At 34.9% G+C, this 22,093-nt stretch overlaps 2 protein-coding genes across 3 annotated transcripts in view; one reads left to right on the top strand and one right to left on the bottom strand.

The window, feature by feature from the left end:
- The window catches only part of LOC138703367 (uncharacterized), an 88,100-nt gene extending 72,287 nt beyond the window's left edge, over positions 1-15,813 (bottom strand). Inside the window, exons 1-2 of one of the 2 annotated variants that reach the window (XM_069831188.1) lie at positions 15,224-15,813; positions 14,894-15,010 (exon numbers count right to left, since the gene is read on the bottom strand). In XM_069831188.1, the coding sequence (XP_069687289.1) occupies positions 14,894-14,956 (63 nt within the window). In that variant the 5' untranslated portion in view covers positions 14,957-15,010; positions 15,224-15,813. The remainder of the gene's footprint in view (positions 1-14,893; positions 15,011-15,223) is intronic. The other variant, XM_069831187.1, reaches the window with a different exon arrangement.
- Positions 15,814-15,981: 168 nt separating this feature from the next.
- The window catches only part of ATPsynO (ATP synthase subunit O, mitochondrial), a 31,431-nt gene continuing 25,319 nt past the window's right edge, over positions 15,982-22,093 (top strand). Inside the window, exons 1-3 of the mRNA XM_069831190.1 lie at positions 15,982-16,250; positions 16,384-16,428; positions 20,863-20,973. Of these exons, the coding sequence (XP_069687291.1) occupies positions 16,152-16,250; positions 16,384-16,428; positions 20,863-20,973 (255 nt within the window). The 5' untranslated portion in view covers positions 15,982-16,151. The remainder of the gene's footprint in view (positions 16,251-16,383; positions 16,429-20,862; positions 20,974-22,093) is intronic.

The following is a 22,093-nucleotide window of genomic DNA, read 5'->3' on the forward strand; positions in this document are numbered from 1 at the left end:
TTATAGACAAAAATATTTTGAAAATGTCCGGTTTTGTTAGGAAATATGAGGGAAATGTTCACTTTTGTTCGAAAGAAAGCTATTTGACTTTTATAACAGTACAACATACACGTCACATCAACTGTATATCATGGAGTAAAGGAATATAACATTACATGGTAATTATGTGGCAAGTATTGGCTAGGTAATCTTCCAGCAATAGGAGTCCAGAGCACACAAGCTTACATTACCAAATATATATCTCATATACAGTATATTTTAATTAAATTCTGAAAATGTTCTTATAATTAGCATATTGTGAGTCCCTTTACACTCTAACGGGAAAATATGAGCCCAGAACCCTATTGTAGGAAGATGGCGGGCTGGCTGGTGTTTACTACATAATCACCTGTACCATAACACTTTTACAATAATTTCAATTAAAAAAATATTTAGCTCAACTATGTGAATGCAACAATGCATGAAAATAAATTGAATAGCTTATCTCCCTAGATATCCTTCACTTTCATTCTACTGTATCATGAAAGAACGCATATATTACAACACTTTTACTATTATTTTAATTAGCAATAAGATATTATCACTTTGCACATAGAAGTTAAAATGACCAATTTTTAATGAATTCGTAATTGCAACACATACAGAATGTGTATGCCCGTTTTTGATACAAAAAAAGACAATGAAAATATTGGCATTAGTATGATCTGGAATTATCAGTTTTGATTGAAAATACTGATTTTACCATACTGTTTCTCACGGAAATGACCAAGTTAGAATAAAAACAGTAACCAGTACCATATTAAAAAAGATGCCTCTCCAAACATACCAAACCCGTAAAAAAAAAACTCATTTTTTGTTTTCGGTTTGTCAGTTTTGATTGCAACCTCCACAATTACCACCCGGACCTCAAAAGAGATTAACAGAAAACTTGGGCTAATACTTGTCAGGATAAGATAATGTTGATGAAAAGTCATCTTATTTTTCTCATCAGGACAATGCCTATTAATATAGAAATCCTGGCTATGTTAATATTAACGTAAACATTAATTTCTTCTATTGCATTTTTTGACGTTTCTGAACTAATAGGTCATTTTTATATTTTTTCGCCATCTTTTGGTCATTTTTAATATTTTGAAGATCTTTTAGGCCATTTTTAGTTTAGTTTAGACTAGTTTATCTCACATTGTATTTACTTTTATTCATTTCAAACTTACTAGCAATAAAATTAATAAATATTATAAAAATTTTTGAAAGCATTTTACTTCCTTCTTTACAAATAGACCTATTAAATCTTTTTCTAAGCAAACAGATGAGTAGAAGGCCCTACTAGTAATTACCTGCTGAATAAGTGAATAATAGTGAAGTTTGAGTTTTACAGTTTGGAATTCATGTTTGGAAGGGGGAAAATTTTCACCGTTTCCTGGACAATAGGATGTTGTGTCCCCACTTATAGTTCGGAAGGAATGTACTACAGTAGACAGTATTTTTAACACCAAGATTGCAAGAATGCACACTGCACCCACAATTTATTTTGTCATTTACATTCCCCATCTGGAAGATCTGGTAACAAAAGTGAAGAGCAGAAGGATGAGGAGATGGAGAATGAAGGCACTGTGATATGGACCACCCCTGATTGGAACACATTGTAAACCCTCATTAAAATCTACATTTTTCCCTTAAAACCTTCATTGTTGCATGCTCTTTTTCTTTATCTTAGTCAAATTCCAGGAAATTGCCTGCTCTCTCCGAGATTTGCAGGGCAGTCACTGAAACAAAGTGACTAATTTTTAAGTTGCGGTGCGAGTATGGTGAATAATATTTAAATGTCATTTAATTAAGGGCATTTTATTGATCATTTTAAGTAGATTTTTAGGTCATCAACATCCGCCCCCTAATGATGATGTTTTACATTCTACTCTACGTCTTAGGTCGGGGGGGGGGGGGGAAGCAGCAGTAAAGTAATGTAAAGAAAAGGAGGACTTCATTATCAAAAAGTATGGGAAAGAATGCTCCAGATATTAGCAGTAGAAAGACAGTGCGTAAAATTGATCATTTGAATTGCACTCAGGTAATGTGTACCGACTTTCACAGCATATGAACACAACAATATAGTAATTATTACATCACCAATACAGATAGTTCCTCTTACTCTCAGTAGAGGCTTTGACTTGTTCGGAAAGTCCCTATAGCAAGGCATAGCTTCGTGTGTACTGGATCTAAAATTCGTAGTTTCGATTTACTAGCTGCAATATAAATAAAACAGCCATAATCAGCTTTCATTGGATAAATATGATAAAGAAGTAAAAGCATTGCATGGTCTGCACCCCGGCAAACTCCTGGCAAAATAACTATGTTAAGATATTTAGATTTTTTACAACCCTTTCTTAAATCTCGTATATTTATATCTCTCTCAAGTTAACATATAAACAAAGACAAGACCTAAAAACCTCGCAATATACAACGCAATTCTTCTCCATTAAGGCGCAACTCAGGATGTAAGAGGAGTCTGCATTGGTTGAAGTAGACACAATTTGTCTTCAGAATACAGAATTTGAAACTATTGTGCATTGTCAGTACCATACATCGATGACCGGTTTGTTGTAAACTGACATCTGATGGATGGAAGATATAGGGAACTGCAACATAAATAAAAGATACGGGAGTAAAAGATGGTAAGTGCCATTTCGATTAATTTTGACTTAAGGCCATTAGGTGTCTCCATTATCCATAGATTTTGCATTCTTAAGATGAAATAGTTAAAATTCGCACTCGAAGATTGTGTTCGAGGCCTTGAATTTTACGAAAATGCTGGTCATTTCGTGTAAAATTTGGTAAGCAACCTCTTCTCTACAGTGAGCGATGGAGTCAAGAAGTCAGTCTATCAGGATGATCACTTCTGAAACTGCACTAGGCATGCATACTCTCATTCAATTAAGAATAATCCCCACTCATTCAGGTGCCACCACACGTACAACACTGATGCAGTGAAGTTAATGTAAGACAAAAGGCCAATATCAGTCGTTATTACCATCAGTCTAGATGGGAAGAAAATATCAAAATAGAATTAATATTTGAGGAGAAAAATTCGCTCCGGCGCCGGGGATCGAATCCAGGTCCTTGGTTCTATGTACCAAGCGCTCTGACCACTGAGCTACGCCGAATTCAATCCACAATACCGGATCGATCCGGTGCTGTGGATTGACCGGTTGATCTGGTCTGACCACTGAGCTATGCCGAATTCAATCCACAGTACCGGATCGATCTGGTGCTGTGGACTGATTGGTCGATCCAATGCTGTGGATTGAATTCGGTGTAGCTCAGTGGTCAGAGCGCTTGATATGTAGAACCAAGGACCCGGGTTCGATCCCCGGCGCCGGAGCGAATTTTTCTCCTCAAATATTAATTGTCAACATTACAGAGATTACTCTGTAGGACAAATTAATATACAGTATCCATAATATTATCAAAATAAAAGATCAATTGACGAAAATAAATTGATAGACATGAAAGAATATATGAAATGGATACTTCCACTTTATGCCACATTTTACGAAGATTTCAAGCCTATTAATGTAAATGAATACAGGGCCAAGGAAAATGAAGCTGATGAAAATCAGGGAGTTGTAACTATAGTGGCATATTGACTGCTCTCTAAAAATACCAAAACACATGAATAATAATTGGTTAAACAAAAAGTTTATCATTTTGGTGATTATTTAATTTAGCTGACAGCACATTTTCTTGACTAAATTTATTCAGAACTCCCTGATTTTACCTGGGGAATACGTAAAAACTACTAAAACTGAGTGGTAAGCAATAATTTTCACTTTATCCTGTTAGTATTAATAGACTTAACATTTCTTTAGACTTCTGACAGCTTGCTAGCAACATGGCTTTAGGGTCTGCTGTCATGGTAAATTGCTGTTACTGCTAGGAGCCCGTCAGTCAGTGATATGTTCGATAATATGTCAGCACTGTCCACAAGCTTGGGTGAAGAAAGCAGGGGGTGCAAATGGTGATTGATTACTTCCAAGGTTAACTTATAATTCATGCAGCTTGCGACCATAAGTCGTCACATGGCTAGAAAGCTATCAGAAGTCGAAAGAAACATTAATATTATTATAATATTAATATATATATATATATACACATACATATACATACAGGATGGTCCGAAAATTTCTCACTCCTAATTCATTTTTGCAATCAAAATTATTTATCAATAATTTGAAATATGCTTGCTTTCATGGTGTTCTATTATTATTAACGTTGGTATAGTCTGGGTCAGCTTACTTCATATCCTAAGGGTGAAACCTAACCATTTTTCCCCCATTATTACATATGCTAGTTAGTGGACTGTGGTGTTTATAACTGTTTTGTTGGCAGCTGAGACAGACATTGGTAGTACTGGAGTTCCTTAAAATTAAAACTGTACTAGATTTCTGAGCCGGTTTCTGGAAGCTAGTGAAAGTTGAACATACTAATAATTAATTAATATTCAGTATTAATATTAATACATATTAGTTATTTTAGTTTTATTTGTGTGTTGCTTTGTGGTTATAATTCAAGACTACAGTCAGGTAAGTGTAAATAAATATAACATACTTGGGTGTGATAATGCAGGTGGGTAATCGATAAAAATACCATTTCACATTTTAATGAATTTCTTTGGTGTTTAGATTTTTATTACAATAATGTGAAAAAGAGGAAAAAGCATGGCAGCGACTCCATCAAGAAAGTGTAAAGCGTGCTGTGAGAGTTGGGGATAACTTCCCCTACTGGCGTTCTGTTCTTTCAGATTTAACCGAAAGAAAATAATAAAGAAGGAATTATGTTCACAGAGACAGCAATTATAACTAGAATAGCAAAATTATGAGTAAGTATTCTTAAGCATACATTTCATGGTGATATTCAGTTTTCGGAGTCAGTAGTACTAATTTCATGTGGTCAAGCAAAATATATTTTTGGTTAGGTCTCGTGAAACAGTTGTTTAGTTAAACCAATGAATTTCATACTGCCAGACAAAATACCTAACATGTCGATCCTTTCTCGTATAGTTTGCCTACGAAAATATAACAAATTATTGAATTATTTAGAATAACCTTCCAACATAAAAGTGAAGTACGGTAAGTAAGTCACTCAGTACGTAGGATCGTATGATATCTGGTAACAATTGGCAACACTGATAAGACGGCAATATTTGCTGTTTAGGACCTGTTCTTACGTGATCCTCACTATAACACTTGTCAAGGCAGCACTCTGAACAGTTTCCATTTGTGGCATTGTTGTATTGCATTAGCAGCATTAACATGAAAAAGTAGTGTTTGAAATTGGATTGTTTTTCTTTCTCTCTGTATGCCATTGATCTTTAAACAATAATAAATTCTTAATCTCCAGTGTTTGATGTTTTGTATTCAGTACACGTAAGAAGAATTTTGTTAATTTAAAATGCTTTGACACAGAGTTGGTTTAAATCAAAAGTTTCTGACCGGATGAGAAACTTTCAGTCCATATTTCAGACTGCAACAGTGCATTATTTAATCATTACTCAGAGCAACATTCAGTATCACTAAGACTTATTTAGCAATTGTTGCAGATATCACCCTCACAAGGAGAGCATGTAAGGTCTAAAATTCAATATCTTTATAAAGGAAATCAGTCGAACTTTGAAACGTGCACACATCTTATTCACAGACGAGAGTCCAGTGGTACTGACTCCTAAGCCAAACCACCAGAAGAGACGCATAAGGACAAATAGCTCTCAACGGATTTCGCCTATTGTTACTCGTAAATTTTCGGTGAAAATTATGGTTACTGAAGGCATTTCTCCTTGTGGTAAGACAGAATTGCATATCGTCCCCCCCAAAACCAAGCTGTGGATGGAGAGTACTACTGACAAAAAATTCTGCCTGTGTACCAGAAAGTCATGGATGACCCTAGACAATTTCCATGTCGTTCACTTGGAATTCTGATGCACGACAGTGCAACAGCACATAACGCTAAACAAACCATGGACATCATTCCGAAGAACTTCAATGCTGTCTGGACTGAATGGCCAGGAAACTCTCCAGACTTAAATGTCATTGAGAATTTGTGGGCTAGAGTGCAGGACAGCATATTCAGACAACCTAGACCACGCAACAGAGAACAACTCATTGAAAGGGTGAAGGAAGAATGGGCATCTATTGATCAAGAAACAACAATGACTTTGGAAGAGAGTTTCCGAGTGCCACAACAACAATGGACGTCACACCAAATACTGAAAATCATAGATGATCATCAAAAGTTGTATCTTTAAGACACTGTAACAATAAAATTGATATTCCTTATTTTTGACTACTTATTGCAAAATCTTGGGAGGGGGGGGGGGAACTTTCGGACCACCTAGAAGTGAAATAACCCTGGAGATTAAAAGGGACGACAGGGTACACTGACATGAATTGAAAACTTGTATTACATTTTGTGATTAAATGCACGGTTAATTAGAAAATTAAGTTTGACGTTTCAGCAGTCTAACACATCACTGCCACTAATACTAATATCGGTAACTCGGTGTGTCTCGCTAGATGAGCTGCTCTGCTGTTGTGTTGCAACCAACTCGCAGCGCACAGTGGCTTGAATTGAGAGGTTTTTAAAATTAAATTTACACGAAAACCGTCCACAATATTGAAATACACCAGAGGGATAAATTATTCTTTATAGTATTAGTTTTCTTATCGATATGGACAAAAATCATGATCTTACTCGCAATAATTACCGAATAAGAGGTTGTTAAACATTTGAAAAAAATAAAACTATTAACTTTCCACCAATATGATATTATAGTTTTTTGTTACATACAACATAAGCTATTCGTTCTGAAAATCTGCAGGTTATTTCACTTCCACCCTGTATATAGTCCAGATCAGCTTACTTAATACCCTAGGGGTGAAACCTAACCGTTTTTTCCCCATTACCAGTACTACATATGCTAGTGGATTATAGTGATTTTCTAGTTTGAAGGTTGAATTTTCTTTTGCCAACTTCGTTTCGAATTTTGGTACTGAGAAATACAACTGTTATATTGGCAACAGTAACAACCGTTGACAGTAGTGAACAGGATTTACTTAAGGGTTCACTTATTATAAGCAATCCCTTATTACTTAAGGGTTCACTCATTTTTTAAGTGACGACTATGAATAATTTAACTATAATAATTTAACCTAGTCTCATATATTTTAATTAAGATATCATTTCATAAGGTATGTATGTTTAGTTAATAATGTGCTTAACTTATATGTGCTATCCCCAATCAAACTCAAATTCTAAAAGGAATATAAAGTTCCATGGTTGATCAACATCAATGGCATGATAACTTCTATTGGACATAAATTCGGCCACCTGGTTATTTCTTAGTACTGATGTGTGAAAGTAACAAATGGAGGTATTATGATTCATGGAGCAGTCTAGATGAATTTGTGGTATACTGTATTCTAACATTTGAAAGTTTACGTATAATTCATTAGTTGAGAATCGGACATGGCGGCAGGATGTTCTGCTGAATCTGATCGACTGATTATCTGGTTCATTTAACTCATACTTGTCAGAGTGTGTATGGTTGTTTTACTTTTTTGTAGAAACTATGGAATTATGCCATCGAAGTGTGTGAAAGAGTGTATAGATTCTAGAGCGAGATTTGCAAGTGATCTGAAAAACAAGTTTTTTGTGTCATGTATAGTTACTTTAATGTTTAGTCAATTGTCCGAAGATAGGTCTTAGCATTATGAAAGAGCATTTTTAACATTCAATGCAAAATTATTTTGTACGAGTATATTCCAGTTAATAACATGTGATGCAAATAAAATTATGCCATAGCCTAAACATTAATATCTGCAATAAAGATTAGTAATTCAGCTGTTTCTCAGTTCATTAAAACATATTTTTCATATATCTAACGTTAGATTTCATGCTATTCTTTTATTTCTACATCCTACAGTATAAAGGTTAGTAGCCTAAATATAAAATGTAAATAGCATTTTCACTAGGTACAGGATAGAGTATCTGGGGGGAAGGAGTGACGACATAGGTGCTTCAACACTTAGCCACAATAGCCTATCTAACCCTCGAATGTCTTTGGATCTGCTCTTGCAAACCGGTTGTGTGCAGTAGAGAGCGCTCTTGCACAAAGAGCACCGGTTGCATCACTGATCTACAAGCAAATTAATTAGATAAGTGTCTACAGCTGAGGAGTAATGGTTAGCATGCTTGACTGTAAAACGAGTGGGCATGGGTTCAAATCCTGGTTGGGACACATTACCTGGTTGGGGTTTTGTCTGGGGTTTCCCCTCAACCCAATTAAGAGCAAATGCTGAGTAACTTTCGACTCTGGACTCATTTCACTGGCATTAACACCTTCATCTCATTCAGATGCTATATAACTATAGCAGTTCAAAAAGCATTGTAAAATAACCAATTAAAAAAATTTAAATAAGCTTATTTGTTTTGAAATTTACTGCAGTTCTATTATGTATTTTCCTGCTATTATTTTGAATAGAATATTAACAAGTTTCAAATATGAAAGTTAGAAATATCAAAACCGCTCTTAGAATTTTAGAAGCCATAAGCCGCCACTATTCTGATCCATTTCTTCCTGAAGTCTGACTGCACAATGCACAAAAGTGGTGAAGAAAAAATTCCAATTTTGTTCAAGTGTTTTGACAAATAGTCACCCTGTGAGTAATTGGAAGGATGCAACTGCACTTTTCCTTGGGTACTCAAGAATTATATTTTATTGTACATTGTATCTCACATCTTTTATTATGTGAAATTTCGTGGTAATGGTATATTATGTCTTGATATTTAAAACTGTTAAAAATGATGAAGTTGACAAGGATTTTAAAATATAAAACATCTCTTATAAACAGAGTTGTCAGAAGGTTTTGTAAAAATTAGGAAAATTCCCTATTTTTTTTTTTAAATTCGAAAAACAAGCATTTTTAGACATTTTAAAATTATCACACCATTTATTAAACTGAATAAGGTTAGCACCGTTTATTAAACTAAATAAGGTTAATCATAAAATTAATGTCCTGCTAACTGAAAAAATAAATAAATGTTATTAAACTTGATGCTGAGTTTCATAAAAAAAAATTTTTTCAAATTTACCTGTATGATTTCTTATATATATTTCTCTGAAGATCTGGCATCTATTAACAGTGAGAAATCAGTTTTTATAACATTATAAAAAGCTTCATTGTCCAGTTTTGAATTGGTATAAACTTGCAATTCTGATGTTATTAGAACAGTGAAGCATCTGTTCCTGCTGTTTGACCATTTGTGCTTCATTGTGAGTTTCAAAGAGGTCATTTCATGTTGGCACACACCAATTATACACATCTTACCACCTCTTTAAATGAAATATGGAAGATCATCATCAGAATTTTGCTTCCCTAAATATTTAGACAGCATAATTAAACCATTGGAAGTAGGCCTATTATTTATCACTTGGACCACAACAGAAACACCAAGACACATTTCCAATCAAAGTGAATATTCCGATTTCTGCTTTCTTATGATGTCACTATCGAGTACTGATTAGTGAGTAAGTGATCATGATCGAATGATTACTTGTACCACTTCCATGCGCTTTTCGTACACTCAATAACCAAAACATTTCATAAAGCAGAAGATGGTGTTTGGTGATTTAATGACTAAGTGGTATAACAGAAAAAAAATTGTATTCTGAAGTATATTTTTAACTTGTATTTTATAGCTCAGTTTTTCATTTCGAAATTTTAAGTTTGTACAAAAGCAGAAAAGACTACAATAAGTTATTTTATAAAAGCATCTTAAAATAATTTTCAGTAGATTTTTTTATAAATACAATAAAACCTGCTTTAGAAAGTAGGCCTATATGCAGATACATGCATTCAAATTGTTTGCTCTGTACAGCCCACAAAAATTCCTTATTCAATCTAATAATATTGTTTGGAAAAAAGTAAAGGTTTGGCTCCATAAAGTGAGAAGCATCACTGTAAATTCATGAACTGTAAATTTTATAATAGTCTAAATAGAATGCAAACATTATTTTATATTGTAAACAATAAAGATAAAATAAAAGGTAATTCGGTAGAAAACCTTGGTCAATATGGTGGACATCACTGAGGATCACTGACAGGTTAGGTTTGTTTGTTCAGGTTTTTGATATGCCTACCAAAAAACATATAATATGCAAGGCAAACCAAAAACCTCAACAAACCAAACATAGCCTGTCACTGATCCTCGATGATGTCAATGATGTTCGTCGTACTGACCATTTTCTACCGAATTACCAAATAAAACAGAAAATGAGAGAAAAAAATGATTTATTTAACGACGCTCGTAACTGCCGAGGTTATATCAGCGTGCCAGTGTGCTGAAATTTTGTCCTGCAGGAGTTCTTTTACTGACATGAGCCTATTTAAGCATACTTAAATGCCATCGACCTGGGCCAGGATCGAACCCGCAACATCGAGCAAAGAAGGCCAGCGCTATACCGAATGCGCTACGCAGGCCGACAAGAACGAGAGAAATAACTTGTATGAAATGTCTTAAAAACAAACATGTTTTAAACATAGTTTTAAGCGTTGTGTTCAAGACTTGTTTTAATCAATACATATTGTTTTAAATAATTCTGACTACTTTATTTTAAAAAATTTGTTTTAAACATGACAACCCTGATTATGACGTCAATATGAGTAATGACGTTTGTCACATTCACACATAAATTGTAGGAAATGCATCATGTCCTTTCACGTGTAATGTTAGACAGGGTTTTGAAATGACCGCTAAACTGGAAAATTTGCTACAGTAGCTTTGAACGGTGTCATTACGGTTACAACCAAATTGAACTAAATACAATGTCGCCAACATAAGGACATGACATTGGTCTGTGGCATCGTTAGAAGGAGAAATTTTTCTTTTCTCTCTACCTCCTTTGTTCTGAACATTACTAAGAGATAGCACCACTGTTAGCGACAAGAATTATTTGCGTAAATATGGCGAGTAGATTACGTGTCTTAGATAAGGGACTCTCGACAGGAACAGTTTTGCTGTGGCACATGCACTGACCTTTCATGCAGTGGCAGCATGATCCTTACTTGAATTTATTTTCGTGTGTACATTCCAGATCAAATCACGAAGATCCTGTCTTGCTCCAGTTACACATCCTGCATATTATATGAAGGTTAGGTTTGGTTAGTTTAGGTTTTTATTAACCAAGTCCGTGTATGCACAGACAGCCAAAATGATCCTGTCAATCATGGCCCTTATGATAGTTTTTGTTTCGTAATATTGACAAACAATGTGATGAAAGTAGTGAATAATTTCATGGCCACTAAAAGTTTTCTTCATAAAAGACCAGGCATTTTCCTTAGGTCACAAATAAAACGGCAACGAGGTCATAATTATGTACTTAATGCTTGGGTGAACATTATCCGGAAATTTACTTTCCTTCATTTGAATTATATTCCCTGAAACACACCTTTTTCCCCCTTTATTTCGTTGTGATAACCTACTTTATGATTTTACTACATCAGCATTTTCCTTCGGTGCATTCAAAACACTGCCATTGTATTGCATAAACCTTGCACTTGACTAATGAATAGAGATGGGAACAATATATCGGTTTTTACGAAATACCGATATTTTTGTTTCGATATATCGATATCGAAATTTTGATTCAATATATGGTATAATATATCGGTTTTCTCATAAATCTATCGGTTTTTTTTTTTGTATTTGCTTTTGTTTTTGTGGAATTATTATGAACAATAAAATCCACACTAGTTAACTCCGATAATTCCCTGAGAAATGGCGTTAATGAAAGTGGGCGGTTGCATAATTGCGCAACCTTGAAAATCCAATTCAATCAAGGCTTTTCTCTGATTGGCTGTTTAATATGCAGTACCAAATTCAAAATGCAACGTATGAGAACGTGAGACTGAGACGGGAGGTTCATCTACTCCTAAAACAGTAGTATTAAATAATGTTCACCAAGGCAGAGCAACTGCCACTCTGAAAAGGAACCGTCTGACTTCAAAACTTTTATTGCTATGTTTTGAAATGGAAAGAGGAACAAGGATATAATACTGGTTTGAGATTTGTTTACGGCTAGGATTTCTATGCACAATCTAGTAATGACATTGTTTTCTTATTACATAATTTTAGTACATAAAAATTCTATCATCATCATCATCATCACCGTCACCACCATTACCATTGATGTTTGGAATGTTGGAGTGTAACAATAACTTGCAATGGGAACTTACTATAGAAGGATTGTATCAAATCAATTGTGAAGTTTGTTAAAACTTGTAACATTCTAGGTACTGTTTACTTACATTTAAAAATGAATACAGGTACTGTTTACTTACATTTAAAAATGATTATGTTATCGTCTAGAAAAGAGCATTAGCCTATATTTGTGTCCTGGATTGAATCCTATATAAAATTAGAAGAATTGAATCGTGGATTGGAATAAAATGAAGGAGATCCTAAAGAAAATTGGCGTGGATTGGAAAGAGAGAAGGCTTTTCAGTAACCTATAAATGAAACAAAGAGTCAAAGGAGAAGAAATTTAATGTCAGAAGCAAGTGAAATAGAGAGAAGAGTACGACAAGGATACCCTTATCACCTACCCTGTTCAACATCTACTTGGAGTATTTAGTGAAGAACTGTTTTCAGAACATGGAAGGAGTGATAGTAGGAGGAAGAAGAATAAAGTGTTTAAGATTTTCTGATATGGCGTTGTTAGATGATAGGGCCTACTAAGGGATAAGCTACTGCAGCTAAATGACAGCTGTAAGCAGTATGAAATGAAGATAAATGCTAACAAGACAAAATCCATCATCATAGGAAGAAAAGTAAAGAAGGTAAACTTGCGAATTCTAAATGAGGCAGTAGAGCAAGTGGATAGCTTCAAATACTTGGGGTGTACTATAAGCAGTAACAGGAGCTACTGCCAAGAAGTCAAAAGGAGAATAGTAATGGCAAAGGAAGCTTTTAATAGAAAAAGAAGCATCTTCTGCGGACCTCTGGAGAAAGAACTTAGGAAGAAACTAGTGAAGTACTTTGTGTGGAGTGTAACCTTATATGGGGCAGAAACATGGACATTACTACGAAGTGAAGAGAAGCAAATAGAAGCATTTTAAATGTGGATATGGAGAAGGATGGAGCATGTGAAATGGCTAGAGTAAGAAACGAAGCTGTGTTGGAAAGAGTGGATGAAGAAAGAATGATGCTGAAACTGATCAGAAAGTGAAAAAGGAATTGGTTGAGTCACTGGCTGAGAAGAAACTGCCTACTGAAGGATGCACTAGAAGGAATGGTGAATGGGAGAAGAGTTTGGGGCAGAAGAAGATATCAGATGATAGACGACATTAAGATATATGGATCATAGTGGAGACAAAGAGGAAAGCAGAAAGTACGAAAGACTGGAGAATGCTGGGTTCCTTACTTATATAGGAAAATCATCGTACTTGAAGGAAGAAGGCGGCTATATTCCGTCGTTGTGACGTTATTTGAGGTGGAGTGGGAGAATGATTGCAGTGTCACCAACTGTGGTAACCATTCATATTATCTTACACATCTAAAAAAACCTAATCTAACCTAACCTAACCTAACGTGCTACACACCTATTGTAACATTCCTAACATTTAGCACACCTGTTGTAACATTCCTCACAGTTTCATTTCGTTTGCCGATATTGGCATCCCGTTTGCCGATATTGGCATCCCTGCTACGCTATAGCCTGGCGTCTGCTGGAACTCAAGAGTCATCTAGTGGAAGTAAATTGAAACTGCTATTTTGTTAATTACATTTCCGAAGTTGTTTCAACTGCAAGAATTACTGTGTCATTGTAGTGATAATTGCATTTATATTGTACAATAAAAATTGAAATGTGTCGTGGCTGAGATAAAAGTGTTTTAAATTGATTTCCAGCGCCACAATCCCATTGATAAACGTGTGAATATTCGTTAGGAGTCCGTTGGAAGTGGCTGTTAAGTAATAAAGATTGACCAAATTAAGTTTGCAATATATTGCAATAACTTATCAGTATAGGCCTATCGATATTTAAATTATTTCCTCCATCTCTACTAATAAAGTGAATTATTTAAGAATATAGTCGCGAATTTTATTACCACCATTTCGATTGTCTTTTGCTTGACACGGCTCAGTACAGCCTGGTGATCAGTGGCCAGCGGGCAACGTCGACTAACGACATTGGTCTACCGTGTGTATTATACAGTTATTCCAAATGACACTATACCTATTCATTCTATTTACTAAAATCTGATTCATAAACTTTCATTTCACTGTAGTTAGCTGGGGAGAGGAGGGAAATCTCTTCTTTCCAATATGTGACGGCTACTCACTTTTCTCAACTATTATATTATACGAGTATAATGCAAAGTAACTATCAAAACTACATAAAGTCACTGGAAACCAAATTATAACTCTTGCAATGCTCTGCAAAATGTACAAGTATAGCGCCTAGGGCTTAATCATTTCAATTTTATTAAAGTACTTATAAAGTATTCATATGGCATAACTCTAAAAAGTGTTGACAAATATAAAATCCAATGCAACTTTAAAACTAAATTCTTCTTTCGTTTGTTAATACGAATTATATATGCTAATGAACTAAGATATTCTTAGAAAATGGGGTAAAGAATTTTGGTTATTCGCCATGAGAGTCGCTTTCCTAGATATTATTTATTATTATTATTATTATTATTATTATTATTATTATTATTATCTCTCCACATGGAATGACGTGAACTCATATTAAATATTTAGATCACAAGTAACATTTAGGCCTACTGAAAACACAAGAAAATATTTTCAAAATAACAATAGGCCTATACGCACTAACCTGAACTCCATTCCGAAGAATCTGAGTCGCCAGCAGGTTCAATAATTCTCTTCCATTTATCATGACTACGATGGCGTGATGGCCGTTCTGGACGTTCCATTACAGAACTAATGATCTCTAAAAAGAGAGAAAATAATTATCATCATGCATATGATATTCATACATTTATAATTCCACTTCAGAACATACTTTATTCCACAACAACCGAAATTTTGTAACAACCTGCGCAAATCTGGTTGTGAGAGGAAAAAAAAATCCTTCCTGCTATCGTAGTGACTAGAGAAACCACTTAAAACACTATAATGCTATTTAATACACCTTATTTCTTACCCGCAACTATTTCCGTCTTGTTGAAAAATTAGATGAGAGTAATCAAACGATATAACAAGCAGAAAACTTTTCATTACTCAAATTATGGAAGACAGAAAACAAAAAATTTCACTTTTTCACTTGCACGAACAAGTAAAAACCCCTGCAAACAAACGACAGCGAACGACAGTAACGACACTCGTATATTTCAATCTCTGAACTCCAGCATAGCCATCATAACAACAACAAAGCAATCTTTCCTTTCATATAGCAAACTACATATTACAAAGCTCCATTTCTTTTCATTTTTATCTGCACATATTTAAAATATCTTCCCAATGCCCCAATGTTCCTGTCTAATACTGTTACCATGAATGAATAAACTGTCAAAAACGTTATTACATCTATTTCTCGTTTTGTCATGTTCGAACCCTGTCAGCTTGTGATATCCAGGACGAGGAGTACAGAATTCTGTACTCTTTGATGACCAGCACTTGTTTTCTCTGTACCAACCGGGACAAACAGAGTTTCTCAACATTTGTATTATAATAATGATGGTGATGATGGCTGTGTATGATGAGGTGATATAACGTTTTTGGGTATTAGACCCGAAAGGCACTGCCATCGTGATCTAGATCGAGAAGGCATTGCGAGAGGCCTCTTGATCTGTGCACTTCCACTCAGTGTCGCCAACCCATTTGCAAGAAATTATCGTTCGTACATTTAAAAATTACCCTACGAAAACACGAGTTTCATTATGTCATACGGAAGGCAGTTTGATCAAAGACTTTGTATATAAAGTCCAGTTCCCACGGTGCTTGTTTTCTTTCGTGTTCCTTTGCTGGCGTGTAATATTGCTTCAGATCTCGATGAGAAGTGCTTCATATAATGTTTGTTTTGTCGTTGCTGAACACAGGAACTTTTGTCTCTTTACATTCAGGAACGCGGTATGTTGGCATCACTGTGCCTATCATCGTCCGCTTCGTCCCTGATCTTGCTGCTGTGGGTAAAGTTCTGTAAGATGTCAGCTTGCAGAATTGCTATTTTTGTGAGTAGATAGTAAATATTCCGAGTAAATATTTACAAGAATAACAAAGTTACGATTAGTATATGCATAAGTATTGAGAATCACCGGTATTGTGCTTGATGCAATAGTTTTTTTTTTATTTTGTGTTTTTCAGGCCAGAGCGTTCTCGACTGCGTCTGCTCATCACCAGTTAGTAAAAGTAAGTTATAAAATGTATAAAATATGTTACGTAGTTGAACGTTGCAATATTGACGTAACATAGATTATTCAAAAGTTGTAGGCCTACATAGCGGTTCAGAAATAATTATGTATAGTATCGTATTACTGAATGAAAAATGAAAGATTTGTAATTTTAATGTTGCCCAAACTTTATGGTGCTTCTTGAAGGCTGTTTTGCTTATAAGCATAAGCAAAAATAGCTGCCAAAATAGCAATGACGATATATGTATTTTCAGTAATTGTTTCTATTTATTTTATAATTTACGATTATACATTCTCTCCACCTAAATGTTTTTCAGTCGAGCGTATTTCCTAACAAGACGAAGTGTTTTGTGGTTTAAAGAAATTACATAGGCTTCCCTTACATACATAATCAGTTTTCCTAATATGTTTTATAAATAGACTTACAATATCTTTGTCTGCAAAACTGTACTCTTAAAAAATTAAGCATAGTTTAACGTGTCGGATGCAGTGTAGTATTTGCAGAACATCAACTTTGCAATAAAAATCTAGAGTGGCGGAGTCATAAGCAGGATGTCGAAATACAAATAAGCCACTGTTATTGCACCAAATACAATATAAAGATTATAGAAACTATTATGGATGAAGAAAGCGTGAACACTATTAGAAACTATGAAAATTTACAACAAAGGCAACCCATACAGCCACTTCGTCTTTGCTCGGCGACCTATGACGGACAGCACAGTTTACTGTTTGAACGTTATGTAAGATTATGGGTATAAAATTATAGAAGTACAAGGTACAGATCTTTCACTGTATCCTTGCCAGTGAGCGATCTGTAATTTCAAGTGCTTATCTTGGTCATGAGCGTTAGAGCATTAAAAAGCATTTTAACCTTTTGTTATCTCTCTTCTCCCTAACCGCAAACTGTGACAGCACAGAGGCAAAAATATAATAAAAGATCAGTATTTATTTAAAAACTAGTTTTCATAAGATCGAGTATCAGTGACAGGTTAGAGTTGGTTAGTTCAGGCTTTTGTTATGCCTTGCAAATATACGAATGCACCCTGGACCAAATAATTTAAAACTGAAAGCATTTAATGAAAACTCTAAAGTTGGCAACACTGTCTTTGACTTTTCATGCGTTGGCAACACTAGTATCACATCGATACATTTCATACAACACGAGTATTTTAATTTCCGGTAAGCTTTTTTATTTCTACTAGAATCATGCTAAGGACTCCTTAAAGGTGTCCGAAGAAAGAATTATTTTTTTCTCATGTTGTAGACAACATAGAGGTGATGGCAGCACTGAAAACCGCAACTCAAAATATTAAATGGTTCTCAATGTATAGAAACAAGGAATTTTGTCCACCACTGCTGCTGACGTCACACTGCCGCACCCCTGGTTTGCGTTGTAAGATCGCAGCTGCAGTAACGCTTTATCAGTGATACAGTACCCGGTCTCACCCACGGTTCTTTTCATTATTGTGATATGCTGTCTTGTCTAAAATCTTTTTTGTGAGTAAATATAGTACTTTATTCCTTTATTACAGTTATTAATAGAAGAAATATGCCGTGCTGCAGTGTGTTCGGATGTGCTAACACTAGCGGTAAAAACAGAAATGTGGGCTATTACAGTTTCCCCAATAAAGAAAAGTTTCCAATTCTACACAAGAACTGGCTATTAAGTACAAAAAGAAAGAACTTCATCCCCACATCGAATGCGGTAATATGTGGAGTTCACTTTCGCGAAGAAGACTTCAATCAGTCAGATGTAATGAAAATACGGCTCCTCCCATGTAGTGCATTTAAACATCCAAGACTGAATGAAGGCGCGGTACCGCAATTATACCCTCGTGCAAAATGTTCACCAACAAAAAGACCTTGTTCTTTCCCTAGGAAAGAATGTATTCCAGAACTTTTGTCAAGTGACAACGCTAATACGAGTACTAACACCACAGCCTCCTCGGAATGTGAAGTTCCTGACGTAAAGAATATTATTAGTGTTGAATTGAAAACTGATGAAAGTGTACAGTGCGAACTAGGATACGAAACCTATAGACATGTATCGTGTGTTTTGGAAGGTAGTGATGGTGAAATACAACCTGATTCTGACCAGAGTTATGAGTTATAACCCCTCCAGTGATGCCCATTCACATACTGAAGGAACTGAAACTGAAAATCGTCATTCAAGGGATGAAACATTTGCAGTGATTATGGTGTTTACTAGTGCTTTGCTTTCCGTTTTTAAATTATGACAGTTGTGTGATGCACTTGTGACTGACACTATTACAAGTAAACGGGGAGTCTGTCTAAATGTAAAAACTTAGTATGAACAGATAGGAAGTAAAAGAGTACACTGTTAGGCAATGCTTATATTGCGGGTGGAATTTATTTGTGCGGACTGACATTTAACCTTTTCTTCCTACATTCGCACAAACTTAAAAAATAACTAGTTTTCACTGCATCCTACTTTTACCAACTTTTAAGACAGTTCATTTTTCCACCTGTTCATCGGGCATGAATTACGGAAAGGGGGGGTGGGGATACAGAGCTGCTTTACTTGAAAATTTGTGCTTGGTTGAAGACTGGCAGTATGATTCGCCCGGTTTTTCGGCAAAATATGTTACATGTGATGAACCTAAGTGCTTGCAAAATACTGGACTTCAAAAACTACAGAGGGAAATGACTTAAAGAGGACATGGAAAAATCTGCTTGTGAAGAACTGTTAAATGAACTATGCGAAAGGTTACCTGTAAAACTGTTTTTATATGACGGGCATGCAGGAGTAAAAGTCGTGATGAAAATGAAATTTCCCAATATCTAATATGAATTCGATGTTTGACATCTCGGAAAATCATGAATGGAAAAGATGAATGTTATGGCAAAGGCTTCGATATTCGGGAATGAAATCTATTTATAATCATCTGTGGTGGTCTGCTGCTACATTTGAAAATGGCAGATAGAAAAATTCACTTCTGTCTTAAAACATATGTAGCTTACATTCATGGGAAGGCACTAAAAAATGTATTTCATATGCTCACGATGATTATAATGAAGAAGAGGCTTGCTGGAGAAAATGGATTAAATCTTACTCTAACGATTATGTTATTTTAGCAGGAATTATGGGCTATAATATATAAAGAAACAACAAGTGATTTCGAAACAATCTGAGCCATGTGAGCAATTTCAAACACACTGGGAGTGTAGAATATTATCACAATGAAAGGTTCGAGTAACTACCAAAAAGAATGGATTTCAGTTTCAAGGGTATGTATGTGTGGCCTATGATTGCTGCCCTGGACCATAATTCGCATGAAAAAGAAGCGATAGGTGCTTCAGTGGAATTTTCAGAACCTAGCAGTGAATGGGTGTATGAAATAAAATATAGTAAGGAATCCGTAAAATGACAACAGCTACTTGCTACAGACAGAAAGGACAAGCCAGATAATATAGGTTCATAAGTAAAAAGCAAAGCAGAAGAACGGTATTTTTCGCGATTTGGACATGAATTATTATAAGTGGATGTAACGTGATTAACTAGCACTCGCTATGGTGTAGCAGTGTGATGTCACATGCATTGCCAGTATCTAAGTTTAGAGGTATGTTACTTGGAAACTACGCCATAAGGTCTAGTTTGGTCATTGTGCGGATAGTTAATGCATGTTGTTTAGAATATATCATCCTAGAATGTGATTTTTAGTTCAGTACCCCTTCAAGCAAATCTAGCACAAATGTTAATAATTTTTACATGGTTGTACAGTGAAAGTTTTTAAATTTTTATATGGATGTACAGTGAAAGTTTTTTTCGCCAACTTTCTCAAACAGTCTGCAGTGTCATTTAAATTTTGTAAGCAATGACAATTACTGAAAGAGTTCAGGGACCTTCCATTCTTATGAAACTATGGTAATTTAAATTCATTTTTATTATGCATTATATTAAAAAATTCCATGTTATCTAACATTTTAATTTTTTTTTTTTTGTAATAACCCCCTTAATTACAAAAGTCCAAGAACTGTCATGATTATAAGTTAAATTTTAAATTTGAAAACATTTCGTATTGTTTGTACATATTATTATTATTATTATTATTATTATTATTATTATTAATTATTATTGTAAATAATAAAACTTTCCAAATATTTTCCTATATTTCTTAATGATGGTTTCATAAAAAATTCCTTGTTCAATACTGAAAATTGTAGGTTATACAAACCAACTGGATGGTCTTTCAGGAATTGAAAAAGAATTCTGCATAAATAGCGCTTTCAACTAATATAAGATGTGTTAATGCAATACAATTTTAAGAAAAAACGTAATTTTGCATCTATTTTTAGTACTCCGATATCAATTGCTAAATTTTTATAACGGTTAACTTGTTTGCATTAGCATGAAAACATAACTTGCATGTATATCTGTTGTATATTCACATTCATGTAATGTTTTCAGCCCCCCGTTCAAGTCTTTGGACTAGAAGGGAGATATGCTACTGCTCTTTTCTCTGCAGCCAGCAAACAGAATCAACTAGATGCTGTGGAGAAGGAACTCGTTAAGTTCAAGGTAAACAATATATTATAGGACTACATATTGACAGGATGGAAGTGTGGCCAGCAAAAGTTGATCTCAGATGGAGTCACCATTTTCTAATCTTACACAAACACAAGTAACTAGATGCAGTAGAGATTATTTAGCTCGCATAAAAGTTAGTATCTGGGATTATTTTTACTTCTGGAAAAATTAAATGGGTAGTAAACTCGTTCGAAAACTTCAAAATTCTCTGGAAATTATGATACTCTTCTAGTCCTAATATAGAAATTGCCTGTAGTATTACCATGTTAGTGCAACACATTCTTTTGGATATATTCCAAACTTATGGAGATAGATATTATTTTAATGTGCCGAAGTACATATGATATTTCCATGCAGATATTCTGCATCATCATATGATGAAAGAGTAATGGAACGGAGAAAAATTCTCTCCGGCACCGGGATTTGAACCCGGGTTTTCAGCTCTACGTGCTGATGCTTTATCCACTAAACCACACCGGATACTCATCCCGGTGTCGGACAGAATTGTCTCAGTTTAAGTTCCAACTCTTGGGTTCCCTCTAGTGGCCGCCCTCTGCACTATGTCATAGATGTCTATGAACGTAGGACTGAAGTCCACACATGTGCTGAGGTGCATTCGTTATGAGTGACTAGTTGGCCGGGATCCGACGGAATAAGCGCCGTCTTAAATCACGAAGTTCGCATATCATATATATTATTTTAATGTACTGAAGTACATATGATATTTCCATGCAGATATTCTGCGTCATCATACGATGAAAGAGTAATAGAATGGAGAAAAAATGTGTGTGTGTGTGTGTGCACGCGCGTGCGTGTTTTTTTAACAACTTATTTCTTGGATACAGTACAGCAAAAAATTTTAATACCATAATACTTTTCAAAGAAAACTGAACATTGTTTTGCTCAGTAAGTGCTATCCATACAATTCTGATTTTTACTTTCATCATTAGATAAATTGATAAGGATTGCAATTTCTCAAAAAAAAAAAAAAAAAAAAAAAAAAAAAAAAAAAAAAAAAAAGGGACGGTTTTGGGCAAATTAAATACCGTAAAGCTGTTCAGACTGAGTGCTGTGTGCTTTCATATGTGAGCCGGCAATCTGCTGTTGCCAA

The sequence above is a fragment of the Periplaneta americana genome, chromosome 7 (assembly GCF_040183065.1).
Source record: "Periplaneta americana isolate PAMFEO1 chromosome 7, P.americana_PAMFEO1_priV1, whole genome shotgun sequence".
In the NCBI taxonomy this organism is placed as follows: Eukaryota; Metazoa; Arthropoda; class Insecta; order Blattodea; family Blattidae; genus Periplaneta; species Periplaneta americana.